The sequence below is a fragment of the Gavialis gangeticus genome, unplaced genomic scaffold (assembly GCF_001723915.1).
Source record: "Gavialis gangeticus isolate Ggan-Ray unplaced genomic scaffold, GavGan_comp1, whole genome shotgun sequence".
Lineage (NCBI taxonomy): Eukaryota > Metazoa > Chordata > Crocodylia > Gavialidae > Gavialis > Gavialis gangeticus.
Window position 1 is genome coordinate 149,412,577 of NW_017729022.1, and position 15,125 is coordinate 149,427,701.

Below are 15,125 nucleotides of genomic sequence, written 5' to 3' on the forward strand. Positions count from 1 at the left end.
TGTATCAGAACATCATAAAGCTGGTTACCAGCAAGTCAAATAGCTACAAAACTGACAGATGATTGGCTGTTCTGGAAGATCTAAGCAGATGTTTCTGAAAGTTGTGCATTATCAAAAGTCTGCATCCTGACATCAGGGTACACATGAGCAACCAGATCAAATGCTGAGAGGAGGGCTTTTCTTAAGGCCATTAAAGAAATGTAGCCTTTTGTAGCTGCTATTTGAGCTTCAGGGTTGAAGTAACATCTGCTGTATGCCTTTCAACTGTATCAGGTGGAAGTGACTGGTGAAGCCACTTGCCAGCAGTTTTGCTGACCCCGCCCTCCATTGCTGTTGCGCAGCAGTCCCTGCAGAGCCCTGCTCTGCAGGGTACAGATGGTGTTTGTTCAGTCCTGCCCCACCTCCAGTACAATTCCACTGCATTATTTATCTCATTGTCATGCATCTGAAGCTTCAGTAGCCTAGCTGATTCCAAACCCTGTGCCCATGGCATGGCCCTCAGTACTAGCAAATAGGATAAAATACCTGGATACTGATCTATTGATGTGCTATGGATTGTCAGAAGGGAAGGGGTTTTCTTGTTTTGTTTTTTTAAACAGACTGATTGATTAACTTGGAGATTTTATTAAATTTAACAAATGTATGACCTCCATAACAGTAAGTAGGACTTTTTTTTTTTAAGTGACTTACCTGTAGGTTTAAATGAGCAAGTTTAAACACTGAAAGCTCTAGGTTATAAATCATTCTGTGCAGATGGAATGCTTCTGTTTTTATTCCACTTGAACTGCTGGGGCAGTAGCTAGGAGGATAGGATTTGTTTGGCACTGCTCTGTGCTAGGTGATACTCCCCAGGCAAACAAATATCTGATCTCAACTAACTGGCACTACACTCAAATGTCAAAACTTAAAAAAAAGCTTTGTAGCATTGTATGACTGAATCTGACCAAACTGGCTAGCATGCTAGGAAGAGCTTAACCACTGTTAGCTGGGATGGGTAGCAAAGCAGCATCCCTGCTATTTTACCAGTGAATACTGCCTGGCCTATTCTGCAACTGTTTGCAGTAAATTCTGGACTAGTGTGTGCTTAATCCCAAGTCCATACAGTGTTGCATTTATCTTTCAGTTGCCTGCAACCAGCAGCTGTTTTAGCTTTTGTTTCAGATACTGAACTTGTATTCACATTTGTAGGTAGATTCCCCTTCTGTATCTATGTAAACCCAGCTTTCTGAAGTGCCAAGTAAGTTATTAACTTTAATGCAATATGTAGTTCTTGTATAGAATTGTCCCTCTTTTTAAAAAAGACAAAACACACAAACAACCCTTTTATTCCCTTTTCCACATTAGATGAAGTGAATCTTATTCTTGCCTAAACAGACTTCTGTGCAGGAGCAAAATGAATTTTTGGTTTTTAAGAAACCAAAAAAGTCAGACAACTTGGTCAGCAAGATGAAGCTGTATGTAGTCCTTTCTGTCAAGACAGTTCAGTTTTACTGATCCACATTATAATCAGTTGCTTTACTAATAAGGGGATAGAAAAGCAGTTGCTTCTAGGTATTGATTCTAGCTGTCCATGCAATGGGCTCTTTCTTAAGGCTTCTGTACAATCTTTCAGGTTTGTTTTCTGTCAGTTGAATTTTAATGAAGTTTGTTTGGTTGGCTTTTTTTGTTTGGTTTTTTGCAAGAGCCGAGCAGCTGAAGTTTGTTTGAAGGTGACCCGAGCTTGAAAATTGAGGGAGGTCTTTCAGAAATTCCTGCACTTTTTTTCTTTTTTTTTTCTTTTTTTTTTTTAAGTACAGGGTGGCTGTCTTGGTTTGTGGCTTTAAAGTGCCAATGAATATGTATTTGTATCTTTGAAACAAACTTCAGTTGCATTTAGCTACTGAACTTCAGCTGCTATATATAGTCAGCCAAAAACTTGAATGGTATTACATTTTAAACACACTTTTCTTGATCAGTTTTCTATACTGACTATTGTTGGCAGTGTTATGTTGGGTTTTAGATCAGTAGTTTTCAACCTCTTCATTTGTGGACCCCTTTAAATTGTAAGTGTGGGTGTCCACATACTTTTGACCATTGTCATCTTTCTGGATCCCTTACACATAGTCTGTGGACCCCAAGGAGTCCATGGACCACAGGTTGAAAACCACTGTGTTAAATCATGCCTGAAATTTAAGGTCACGCAATACATAAAATAAAGCAGCTGTGTATGGGGCCATTTTACTGCTTGGGTTTCCCTTCAAAATAGGCTTTAGTTTGAATCTGAAACTTGCAGGAGAACACAGGACAGATTAAAGATGCTGCATGTAGGTAAGGACTTGTTACTTTAGTTGTACTCATATGTTTGCTTTTTAACACCAGGTTAAGGGAACTGAAGCTCAGGGGAATGTAGTTGGATGTAGGTTCTTGATAACTGCTTGATATTTTAACTTGGCTAAGTATTAGATGACCTAGATCAGCTCAGGAAACTATTGGTAGCAAGCTCTCTTAATTGAGGTATGTATGTGTTGTAACTTCCTAGCAAAGAAGATGCCTTTTTAAAATTTGGTAACCTATCTTTGGGATTAAGTAGGGAATCCAAAGTAAGCACCAAAGAGAAACTACCTTGAAATACCTGCAGAAGCAATTGAGGCATAAATTTTAATTCATTCCCTAACGTCTTGCTGAATGGTAATACTGTTTTCTTTATATTGCAGGCTGATCAACTGACAGAAGAGCAGATTGCAGGTAAGGTTGCATCTATGCAGGTAAACATTGTATTGGCAGTGTCATTGATCTTAATATCAAACACAAATATGATAGATCATTTTAGCAACTGAGTAACTTAAATCTTTTATTTAGTATAAATAGAAAAGTCATCTCTTAAGTATGTGAAGCAGAACCTGAAGCTTGGTTTTTCACTAAAATAACATTGCATACAAGCTGCTTATAATAATTCCAGTATTAATACAAACAGACAGGGGTAGAGAGGTTACCATCCTAATTTGTTTTGTGTATTGATATCACAGCCTCAGATTGGTGAGAGGTATTGCTAAATTGCTCTAAATCTCTTCAAAGTAGACTTGTGGCAGAGTGAGATGGCCTTTCTTCTAAAGACTTTACAATGTATATACAGCTCGGTGAGCTTGCAAAAAGTACACAAGGCATTTAGTTCAAGTGACCAAACTGAGAAATCTGCTTACTAATAGTATGATGGTGTAACAGACTTCAGTTACCTCTTTATTTGTCAGTCCAAGAAAGGTTACTTGAATCTGATTTGGCTCTTGCAGAAGACATACCAGAACTCTTTGTTTTTTGGCTGTCTTTGGTATAACGTCTTGTTGGCAATGCAGAACTTGAATCTTGAGTTGCAATTTAACTAGTTAATGTTGGGGGGGGGGTGTTGTAGTGCATTTTTTTTTGACTGAGTCATGCTATTAAACTAATGATTACTGTAAGGAATCCTGTCTAGAAGTAAGTGAAATAAAGACTATTTTTGAGATGGCCAGGTTGTGACTCGTATAAAATGGTACACTCTTATTTGTTTTTTGTGTGTTACCAGAATAATAAATGATGGTGGCTGATACTTGTATATTATTGCTCTTCAAGCATCAAACTCACAGTTAAAGGAAATGAATGTTATGCCTGCAACTGTCTTGTGCAGTATATCTGACACCTTTTGGGGGTGTCCTTTAGAGCAGTGGTCTCCAAGGTGGGGTGAACCCACCCCAGGGGGTGCACAAGATGATCCATTGGGGTATGGGAAGAAAATATTCAAACTCCTCTTTATTTTTATCTTAAAAAAAAAGAGAGAAATTAAGCTTTACTAATATTTAATGTATGGATTGACACTGGCACCCTCACTTGGTCTGTATGTCAGACAGTCATGTGTGTTTTTTTTTTTTTATAATTTATAAATAAATATACATATATTGGGGGGGTGCTCAATTTTTTTTACTGATAGGGGTGTGCAATCAAAAAAGTTTGGAGACCACTGCTTTAGAGAGAAGACTGTTTGTTTGTTTTTTAAGAACGTTTTTCAATTTGAAGAATTGCTAGAGAGCCTTGTATGTAACTTTGGCTGAGAGGTGAATTTATTCTTTTATTTCTAAAGTTGGGGTTTTTTTGGACTTGTCCTGACCTTGTAGAACAGTTTTTTACAGCAATAAAATAAACATGCTGTTGGGTTTTCATATTTGGATGCTTCAAGGTCTAAGCTAAAGAAAAGCTGTCAAGTTGTATTTCTTTTTGTTTGGCTTTTTTTGCCAGAACAGACTTCAGTCCCATTTGATATATTAATTACCTTTTTAATTTTATACTTAAGTATTCATCTCTTTAAGGCTTGGGTTGCTTCAGTACTGTGGACCTAAGTATATGCAAGAAGTTCAATATCTGACCTTATTTTAGGCCCAAGATGCATGTTGATAGCCTTACTAAAAAATAAATAAGGCTCTTGAGATCTTTTCAGATCTGGGACTTATCAAATCTGGTGAGATCCTTCAAATAATGCTTAGTTGATTCAAATGGGCCAACTTTGATAGTCTCAGTAGCTAGATTTTTTTCAGTTTGTGCATTTAACACTTTGACACCTGTCATAGTGTTTTGAATACTACGTTCAGGGCACTACAGCTGAGGTAGCCAACCTGCAGCATGAATGCCACAAGTGGCAGGGGCTGCCTTTGTGTAGCATGCAGCAGATTCAGGACAGGACTAGCAGTGTGGTGGCAGACCTAGCAGGAAGCAGCACAGCAGATTGGCCCAGAGGAAGGGGATTAGTGGTGATTGGAGACTGGGGCTCATTTTGGGCATGCCTGCCAGGACTGTTGACCCCCATCACATTAGAACACTTCCTCATGGATATACTTGACATGAGAAACTTGGTCTTTCATGTGGGACTGATGTACGCTTCATGTAGAAGAAGAGCCACTGAAAATCCTCTGGACACCAATACAGTTCTTGCATAAGTGAAAGATGGGAGAAATGGCTGTCTAAAATTTGTAGAGATTGAGGAAGAAAAGCTTCAAGAAACACTTATCTGATAGTCTTGGTTTATGCTACAGAGTTAGCAAGTGCCAGGGCATGCCCTCTTTCAATATCCTGGAACTCCTGAAGTGAATAATGGTAGGGTCTGGTAGGAAAATTGCCCTTAGGAAGTATGTATTTGGCTGGCGGTATTTTGTGTCCATTACTAGTAAGAAAGATCTGACTTAATATGATGGCTTGTTCAACAAATGTTGACTTTTTTTTCTAGCATTTCAGAGCCAATGCAAGGAATCTACTGAATTCTGTTTTGTCTTACAGTTCATCAGAACTGATGCCTTCTTTTTATAGGAGAACCTCCTTTAGGTGATGTGGAAAATGAAAATCTACTTGAAGTTGCAAAATTGATAGCTGCTAAGCAAATCTGATTGGGAAGCCAGATGTGAAAATCCAAATGCCTCTTGCATTCTTCAAACCTGCTTTCATCAACTTGCCTGTTTTCATCAATTTACCAGAGGGACTGAACTTTTATACTGAGATACTTCAAGTAAAGCCAGTGATTTAATTAAGTTGCCCCCTCTCCCCCTTCCCCTGGAATTGATCCTGACTTGATGACTGACTCCATGATTTGAACCTGGATGAGACCAGGGAATGATAAGTTTTGTTTTGGGGTGTTTTGTTTGTCCTATATTTTTCCTCAGCTGAGCTTGGGGTTCAGCATGATTTGAAGGAGAAATGGCAAGAGGCAATTGACTGCCTGACTCAAGTAGAGGCTACTTGCCTGAAAATGGATTTATCCCTAAATTCACAGGATGGGCATAAAACTAGCATTGGCTGCTGCTAGAGCTGTTGGAATTCTGACAGTCGTCTTAAAGAGTATATCTGGAATTTAGTATGTATACCTCATAGTCTTTGGCTGCCATGACAACTAGACTCTTACAAGGAGCTTAAGACCTTAAAAAAAAAAAAAAAAAAAAGCAACTTTAAATCTAACATTTTTATTGCTGGCCATTGGAGGATTACTGTGCAGAAGGCCAGTTGACTGACACTTGTCTTGAACTTGATCTCCTGTGATTTACCCATGTATGTCCTTGTGACACCTTGGTGAAAGAAGGTTGAAGAGGTAGTGGCAAGGATCAGTCTGAGTTCCTTGAATGCATGACAGTATTTTGGAATTCATCATAATTGTACAGAAACTAGTGGTTACTTGCTTCAGGAAAACATCTGAAGTCCATGTTGGAATCTTTTGACTTGGTAATTGCTTAGGGAATCCATGTGGCCTTCACTTGCTGTAACTGCAGTGTTGCACATGAAAAGACTCAAGATAATGTTTGATCTTTTGATTTTTAGGATTACAGTTGAAGCTGAGAGTACTGAAAGACGAAGTATTATTTGAGAAATCTGATCTGGGGAGTAGACCAACATAAAATTTTTAGAGACTTGAAGATGGCTTTTTTTGTTCTGGGGGAGAATGGGATCAGAACAATAAAAATAGTAGACCACTTTCTGCTTTTTTAACTTTTAGAAATGACAGGCTTACTGCCTGTGAAGAAGAACCATTCTTTTTGGCTCCTGCAGTTTAGGCAGTGTCCTTCTAGTGAATTCTTCCAATATGGCATTAAGCTGGTAGTATGTCTCCAGGTGATCCTTTAGAACAGTCTCTTGAGCAAAGGCCTGACAACTAAATGCATCTGCTTCTAATCTCAGTTGTCTACTCCCACTGGAGGTTATTGAAAAGTGGCAGCAAAATAACTTGAGGAAACACTGAAAAATCAAACCTTGCTTTGCAGGATTTCAAGGCTGGATGCAACAGACCTGGTCTTCTGGACAACATAGTTGTTCATAAAGTCTGCTTGTATCTTGCAGTTGTCATGGATCATTGCAAACCAGCAAACTTAATCCACTTTCAGGGAACTCTTACATTTTGGAACAATCTCTCAAAAGTAGTTCTGAGGACTTTTTTCCTGGATTACCAAAAGATTTTTATGGTCTCTGCCCTGTGTGAATTGAAGATGGGTCTCGGTCTAGTTGCCATGGTGCTTTGGATCAGTTAACTGAACTTTTAACTTGGATATAATGGTAACAAATTGAAATCAATAAATTTTAAAAATGGCAAATGAAAACTCCAGTTTGCATCAAGTTGGCTTGCCAAAGCAGTTGTGGAGTTGTGTAGCTGTGGTCACCAAGAACGTGTTCTCTTCTACCAGAGGTGTCAAGGTTTTCCTTTGTGGTTTCAGCTGTAGTTGACTGCCTTTTAGACACCCTTGGACTGGTCTTTCTGAGGTGTATTCTTTCACCTGAGGCTACTTGCACAGCTTGTGCTGGTACAAGATCTAGGGAAGATGGTGGTGTTTACTCCTTGGCTTAAGAATAATCTTGCATTTGTGTGATACTTCAAAAGTTGTTACTAGAGTAGAATTCACCTTTACACATTTGGGCTCTTCTATATCATTATAGAAAAAGTTTGACTAGCGATGCAGTAGAGGTAGTTTTTGATAGGGGAAGGACTATGCTCCTTGCAACTTTCTGTTGATGCTTTAAACTTAAACTTGCATTTTAAATGTACTTTACTACTTTGCACTTGATGCAGATGTTAACGTAAGTATTATGTTGCCTCTTATTCAGCATGCAAAATAAGACTTTAATGGACTTGGATGGAGAATAGCATCTTGTCATGACTACACCTGACTTGGGTTTGGATGATAGTTGATTCTGAGAAAATCTACCTCTTGAAAGCTGTTTGTTTTCCTAACCATTCATAGGCTTCAGTGCTAGCTGATTTTACTAATTTTGGAGAAACAATTAGTTGCTGAAAAGTTTGCTTTCAGACATGCAGCAAGAGGTAATGGACTCTCATAAATTAATCATGCAATTATGCTTAATTAGCGAAATTCTCTAAATTTGGTTGCCAAGCTTCAAAATTGGGAATTATTCATTAAAATCAGCCTAAATTATGAGTTTAGATCACTTGCCTCTTGCCAAAGGCAAGCATTTTTGGAATATAACTAAATGGGTTGTATGTACTTTTATAAAGGGATATTATAAGAACTTGCCTATTTATTTTGTGGCAGTACTTGAAGGTATTGCACCTTACATTTTGGTTTGAGGTAGCAGCAAAACTCCAGTCTCTCCAAATTGATTCTTGCCACAGCTTTGACTGGTCAGTGTTTTACCTTGGATAGCCCACTCACCAAAATGAAGATTACCCAGAATTGTCTAGAAATGGTCATGGTTGTATTATTCAATTCTGATGGATTGCTCCATTGCTAATTGTAACGAAAAGTAAGAACTGAATATGTGGAAGCTGAATATAAACTATCCCACAGTTTTGCCAAGTGTCAGTAATTCCTGAGGTGTTTTTTGTTTCTTTTTCTTTACTTTAAATGTAGAAAAAGGCTATCATCAAGATTCCCTTTCCTTCTGGAAGGGTTGAGGTGATGTTGCCATTGCAATCTGGGGGATGCATGAAAAGGGTAAATTCTTATGGGTGACTCTCTTAACTGGTACTGCTAGGATGGATCTAGGCAAGCTGTTTGTTTGTTTGGTATCTTCCTATTCCTCAGGAGATGAGGCCTGAGGCAGATACTGTGAAAGATGTCACCCACCAGAATTCTTGTCCCTCTAGTTTCAGGGGTGTTGGTTCAGCATGGCTTTACCATGATTTAGAAATGTATTTTGGGTTTTTAGATCTAGAGCAGATTCTCCAGGTTTAGTCCCAAATTTGGCCTGCCTCATGATTTTCTTGCCATGCATAGCACAGTAATACATGCCAGCCCCAGAACAGAGCCACATAGCCACACTAGCACAAGTCCTGCAGCAGGGATAGATAGCTACCTCTGCTTATTACTGTTCTCAAGGGATTGTTGTGAGAACAAGACAGGGCTGCCAGGAGCCACAAGGCTATTTGTGGGGAGGCTTGGCTAACCTCCTTGAATCAGCCCCTTCAAACCCACCTGGGCTTACTAGATGATAACTACAGAGTCAGAGCAGCATAGGAAGAGACTGCTAATAAAGCCTCAGTTCCATACACCCCACTCTTCTATTTGGAAACTCTTCCTGCTAAGATTGTTCTAAACATTAAACACTTCAATTCTTATGAGTTTTTGATCATACCTAGTGGATTTATCTTGGTGCTTTTGAGAATTTAAGTGTGATACACAGCTAAACAGTATTTTAATGTTTACTTGGACATATCACTATAATAATGAGCTACATGTCTGTTTTTAAAACCTTTGTAAGTGGGACTTTTTGGCCTTTCAAGTATGTTACTAATTGCTTGATCAGCAGATGGAGAACTAGACTAGGTTAAGCTACAGTGGGCATTGTGTACATGTTCATTAATGCACCATAATTATGGCTTACTAAGCTTTTAGTACCTGTAATAACAATGCACTATAGTTGGTGCTACTGCATGCTAGCATTGGTGCTTTTTTGTTTTTATTTTTTACACTAATATTCAGTAGACTTAATTCTACTGTGCATTAGCACTGGTTTTGCCTGCTGCACTAATGTGCAGTAGAATGTCTGGTGTGCTTGAAGCATCTCACGTAGACATGCTCTGCATAATGCCCCTTAATACTACATGGTTTAAAAAAAACAAAACAAAACCTGGAAAACTGAGGACAAGACTTCATAGAAAAATACTTTTGGACTTTTTTTACCATATTTATTTTGTGACTTATCTTGAGCACTGGAAGGTGTTTTATCTACTCTTACCACAACTTTGAGTTTGCTTTTATTGTACTTGGAATATTATATCCTCATGAGATGAATACTTGCCATTCATATATTTCAAGACTTCAGTTCCAGATGAAAATTGCAATGTAAAATTCTTATATTTTATGATCTACTTCTAACCTTCATACAAACATTTGGCAAATCAGGCTGACTGACACCTCCCCTTCCACCCCCTTTGTCCACATCCATGTCTTCTAGACTGCTTTCCACCAAAGAATAGGGCTCCAGGGCAAGTGTTTTAGTACTTGTTTTACACCAGGCAACCAATAACTTGCCTAACAAAACAAGAATTCATAGCTGTTTTTAACTTTTTTTAAGCTGTTGTTTTTTCTTTTGAACTTTTATGATTCAAACTTAAGTTCATAGTTGTTGAAGTAACACTTTGGTTTTTTTTTTTCCCTTTGTCAAACAGAATTCAAAGAAGCTTTTTCACTATTTGACAAGGATGGTGATGGTACTATAACAACAAAGGAGTTGGGAACAGTGATGAGGTCACTTGGTCAAAACCCAACAGAAGCGGAATTGCAGGATATGATCAATGAAGTAGATGCTGATGGTAAGGTTTCTATGTAGCAGTTGATTGGTTAAAAACAAGTTTATTTTCAGTGACTTAACTATCCCACTTTCTCATAGGCAATGGCACCATTGACTTTCCAGAGTTTCTCACAATGATGGCAAGAAAAATGAAAGATACAGACAGTGAAGAAGAAATTAGAGAAGCATTCCGTGTGTTTGATAAGGTAAAATGTTGTACACGGCTTGAGGGGCTGACTAGACTCTCACTGTGTGGCATATTTAGTCTAGTGGAAACTATTTTTAGTTGCTAGTTATCTGGAACTTCTGTTGTGGTATCATTTGGACCATCCATCTATGTTGTGAATTGAGGGTTGGACATTAACCTAAATGATAGCAGTCCAATACCTAGGATAGCTGAGAGGGGTGTTGCTGTACTTAGGTCCTCAAGTAGGATATTTTTTCTCCTTTTTAAAAACAAAAACAAAATTTGAAGTCATGTTGCAATAAGCCAGGGGGCAGGCAAAATGTGGCCTGCAGGCCAGATACAACCTGCCAGGCCATTCTGTCCAGCCCCCAGGGCCCTTAAAATGTAATATGTGGCCCTCAATGGCTTGCCAAAACTCAGCAAATGGCCCTCTGCCCAAAATTGCCTGCCCCTGCAATAAGCATTTGTTTGTACCTGAACAGACAGATGTATATTAACCTTCTCTTCTTTGCTGCCCCCCCCACAGTACATCTTCTAGCCTCATCTTGTCTTGCTGACTTTTAGTGTAGCAGAACATTAATTTCTAAAGGTGCCTTTAAATTCAAAACAGACTTTTTTCCCCACCCAGTTTTTTCCTATCTTCTTCTTCTATTCTTCCCTCCCCAGTTTTGGCTCTTCACTACTTTCTTGGTCCAAACATGATTGATATGATCAAAAAATACATGGTATGGTCCATAATACATAGTGGCTCTGGGAGAGCAATTCAAAGCTGTTCCTACTCCCTTTTAGAAAATATATTTCCCTAAATACTCAGATGCTGTACATAAGGGTCACTCAGCCTAGTAAACAATTCTTCTTAAACACCTCTTTAACTTGTTACTCTAGGATGGGAATGGATATATTAGTGCTGCAGAACTTCGCCATGTGATGACAAATCTTGGAGAGAAGTTAACAGATGAAGAAGTTGATGAAATGATTAGGGAAGCAGATATTGATGGTGATGGTCAAGTAAACTATGAAGGTAAGCTTTACTGCAAAAACATTAATTCTCTTGGGGGAGCGGGGGGGAGTCAGTTTCCATCCCAAACATGTTCTGAAAATATCAGCTTAATGAAATTGCATAGCTTGGGAGTGGTATTCAAAAGCTACCAGCTCATAGGCTCCCATCATAGCTGTCTCTACTTTTAACAAGGCTTTTGTGCTTCTAGGGCAAAATAAATGGTGGTAGTGGACCTGTAGTGGCATTTTAAGGTTGTAGTTTTGGGGGGTGTTTTGGTTTCTTTGTTTGTTTTTTAAAGACTTTAGCTTTGCTTATTTTGGCAAGCTTACTTGTTTGCCTGTATCGCACTAGTTGAATCAAAAGGATTGATGTTGTATTGCATTTGAACTGCGCTTTAACAAAAGCTATTTACTTTGGGAGGGGAATAAATAAGGGAATGCCAGCAGGTAGTAACTTTTTTCTTTTTAAACTAAAGATTCAATTCTTACAACCTGTGAGGTCTAGTAATCTTGTGTAGAGAAGAAGCAGGCCCTTGTTTGGTGGGGTTTTTTAAATAAAAAAAAATACAGCTTAAACCATACTTATAGTATTATCCTGTCACCTTTTCACTTGAATTAAGTAGCAGCTGCTTTCCTCAATTCCTGTCCCTTTTCTTTTTTAATTCACACATATTGAATCCTAAATGCCTTTTCTGCCTCTTCTTGGTGGTAGTGTGAAAACACTTGATCTTAAATACCACCCCAATTCATTGTAGCTTGGTATATTATTGTTTGGCTTAAATTCTTAAACCTTAAGCTTTAGATTGAGATGCCATTTAACTTGATATAATACACTTGCTGCAAATAAGCCAAAATTCTCTTCTCTTTCTTTCAGTAAAAGCATAAATAAGTTAGTGCTCCTGTTCAAGAATTTGGAATGTACAGAATGAAGCACAAATAATACCTATTCTAACAGTTACTTTTCAGATGTAATACAGTTGGTACTGGACTGGTTTCTGTAGAAAGTTTCTACTTGCAGAGCAAGTCTTTAAAGTCATAACTAAACAACATTTCTTGTGTACACTTCCAGTCTAAGCACCAGTTTGGAGTGCTAGTATTTGTTCCTTTACACACAGCTACCCCTCCTTCAGGGGTCTGAAATGGGGAGGTCTAAAACCTGGCTAATAGAAAAAGCTCATGAAATTTGAAGATGCTTTCTCCTTCCCTACTCTGAGACTCAAAGAACAGCTGTTTTTGAGTAGGTCCCCTTCCTGTGCTGCTCCAGTGGCTAACTTGGTGAGAATAACATGCATTCTATATCTTTCAGTGCTCCAGGATGCCCCCACTGGCACTTATCCGTATTCCATCTGATTTGACTTTAAAATACTTCTGTACAGAACAGGCTTTTGAGCTTATGGTAGTTGGGTGTGGGGGTTTTCTGCCTTTTAGAGGTCACCTGAAGAAATGTGTGGGAAAACTGCTGTGACATGGATACAGTTCAGTGTAAACTACCTGGACTGAGAAGCAAGTTAGTCTTTTAAATGTTCCGGGACTTACTCTTCCGAGTAGACCATAGAGCTATACCTGTGGCACTGGGGAGATCAGTGGTAGTGTCAAGGTTCCTTTACTGGCACAGATCTAAAATAAAGATTCACAAATTTGTGGTCACTTTTTAAGAAATCTTTGCCTAAGGATCCTAACATTGCAAAGTACTTATACAGCTTTTTTTTTTTTCTTTGCAGAGTTTGTACAAATGATGACAGCGAAGTGAAGACATTGTACAGAATGTGTTAAATTTCTTGTACAAAATTGTTTATTTGCCTTTTCTCTGTTTGTAACTTATCTGTAAAAGGTTTTTTCCCTTACTGTCAAAAGAATATGCATGTATAGTAATTAGAACTCCATTCCTTCATGTTTCTTCTCCCTTTATCTTCCTGTTATTGTTCTGATTTTTGGAAAATTGATCTAAGTAACAAATGTTGCATGTGGCTTACTCTGGATATTTAAGCCCTTCTGCACATCTAAAGTTAAGTGGAGTTGGTCAAGTGAAGGAACAACATGTATTCAACATGTTGAAATGTGGAGTCTTAACTCTGTGTGGACTATTGACAGTCAACAATATGAAACTTTAAAAGTTGCACTACTGCAAAACGGGTGTATTATCCAGGTACTCGTACACAATTTTTTTTGTACTGCTGGTCTTGTACCAGAAAACATTTTTTTTTTTTTCTTTCTCCTATGGTTACTATGCTTTTTAAACTTTGTTTAGCCACTTATTTTCAAGAGAATCTGCTTATGGCACAATTTGCCTCAAATCCATTCCAAGTTGTATATTTGTTTTCCAATAAAAAATTACAATTTACCCATATGGTTTCAATGTATCCTTTGAATTACTTAGTGTTTAGCAACTTTGCTATTAATCTAAATGCCTCGGCATGTAGCTGAGTTAGTTTGCCTCTTAAGATAGACTGTCTATCTGTTCAATATAAGGAGCTTGGCACATGGAAACTGACAAGTGTCTGCTGCTTATGTTCATGTTAATGCTAGATTTAAATAAATGTCCTTGCAAGGAGTTCAGGTGGCTTTCTAAATTTATTGCCTTAACAGTTGGTGTGATTGTGGATTGTTTTAACTTTTTTGCTAATGACTATCAATGATACGAGTAAGATGAAGTAAATTAACCTCACTTGAACCAGCACTAATTCTCTACCTCTGGTTTCCTTACTCTGTCTGGCTAACAAGCCTCTGCCTTGAAGCAAAGGTTGCTAATTTGGACAGCATTTAGCATGCTGAGTTTTTTTGACAGCCCTTGATGTTTTGGTTATCGTGACTCATATTGCTTCCTTTTAATTATCTTTAAGGAGAGCACTCATTTCTGTCCCACTAGCAACTTCAAAATAGTCCACAGATTAGGTTTACAGTATTCTAAATGAAAGCTGAGTTCCCAATCTAATGTCGTAACCCAAGGATTGAAACCATGCATATGGCTCTAATAATGCCTGTGTGACAAGTCAGTCCTGATCTGACCTGCTTAAGCCATAGATGGAAATCCCACTACAGTCCCATGAAAATACTCATTCAATCAGGTGGGTGGCTTTGTTTGTAGAGTTAAGTTCACATTTTAAACTTCTGATTGGTACACAGTACTACTTGCACAAACTTCTTATGCAATATACCCATGAGAAATTCTGAACATGGGCACTATCTTAATCCTAATAGACTTGGAACTATTTCAAGTTTTATCCGAACCATTTTTTTCCAAGAAATAAGTGGCATTTTAATTTGCTGCAAGTTTGGTAGCAGATAGAAATAAAAGTAACAACAGGATGGATATAGGGAGAAAATACAGGAGGCCTTTTCTTAAAAGGCAAAACAACCATATTTCACATCTTGGATTTTTGTGTTTTTATCATTCTTTTTTTTTCACTTGAGTGCCAGTTGTGGATAAAGCTGTGAAGCCTCATTTCTGGACTTTCAGGATAAAGACAATGAGCTCAAAATATGGAAGGTATCGACTAGCTTGCCGAAGCTCTACAACTGAACTAGCTTCTCGAGCATTGTGATAACTTACTGATATACATCACTGCATGTGAGTGGCACTCTTGAAAAAAGGAGCTCTCTGCCCTCTGTCATGTGAAAAATGGTACCATTGTAAATTTAAATTGCAAGGATGTTAAGTACAGTTAATTTTACACTTGTGAAATCTGGTTGTCTTTTTTTTTTTTTTTTTTTT

At 38.1% G+C, this 15,125-nt stretch overlaps 1 protein-coding gene and 1 long non-coding RNA gene across 2 annotated transcripts in view; both read left to right on the forward strand.

The window, feature by feature from the left end:
- The first annotated feature begins 2,618 nt into the window (after positions 1 to 2,618).
- CALM2 (calmodulin 2) lies at positions 2,619 to 13,754 on the forward strand. Its single transcript, XM_019516312.1, has 5 exons — positions 2,619 to 2,724; positions 10,106 to 10,249; positions 10,327 to 10,433; positions 11,300 to 11,435; positions 13,135 to 13,754. The coding sequence occupies exons 2-5, from the start codon at positions 10,180 to 10,182 to the stop codon at positions 13,161 to 13,163; spliced, it is 342 nt and encodes a 113-aa protein (XP_019371857.1). The 5' UTR covers positions 2,619 to 2,724; positions 10,106 to 10,179; the 3' UTR covers positions 13,164 to 13,754.
- Positions 5,624 to 15,125, forward strand: part of LOC109296760 — a 15,808-nt gene continuing 6,306 nt past the window's right edge. The window contains exons 1-2 of the long non-coding RNA XR_002097045.1: positions 5,624 to 5,638; positions 9,654 to 9,934. This is a non-coding gene — a long non-coding RNA (uncharacterized LOC109296760). The remainder of the gene's footprint in view (positions 5,639 to 9,653; positions 9,935 to 15,125) is intronic.

What these genes read in the sequence shown, in the direction of transcription:
- CALM2 (XM_019516312.1), top strand. Translation starts at nt 10,180, where the DNA reads ATGAGGTCACTTGGTCAAAACCCAACAGAAGCGGAATTGCAGGATATG. An exon ending in CATTCCGTGTGTTTGATAAG is followed by an intron (nt 10,434 to 11,299) that starts GTAAAATGTTGT and finishes TTGTTACTCTAG; the next exon opens with GATGGGAATGGATATATTAG. An exon ending in TGGTCAAGTAAACTATGAAG is followed by an intron (nt 11,436 to 13,134) that starts GTAAGCTTTACT and finishes TTTTCTTTGCAG; the next exon opens with AGTTTGTACAAATGATGACA.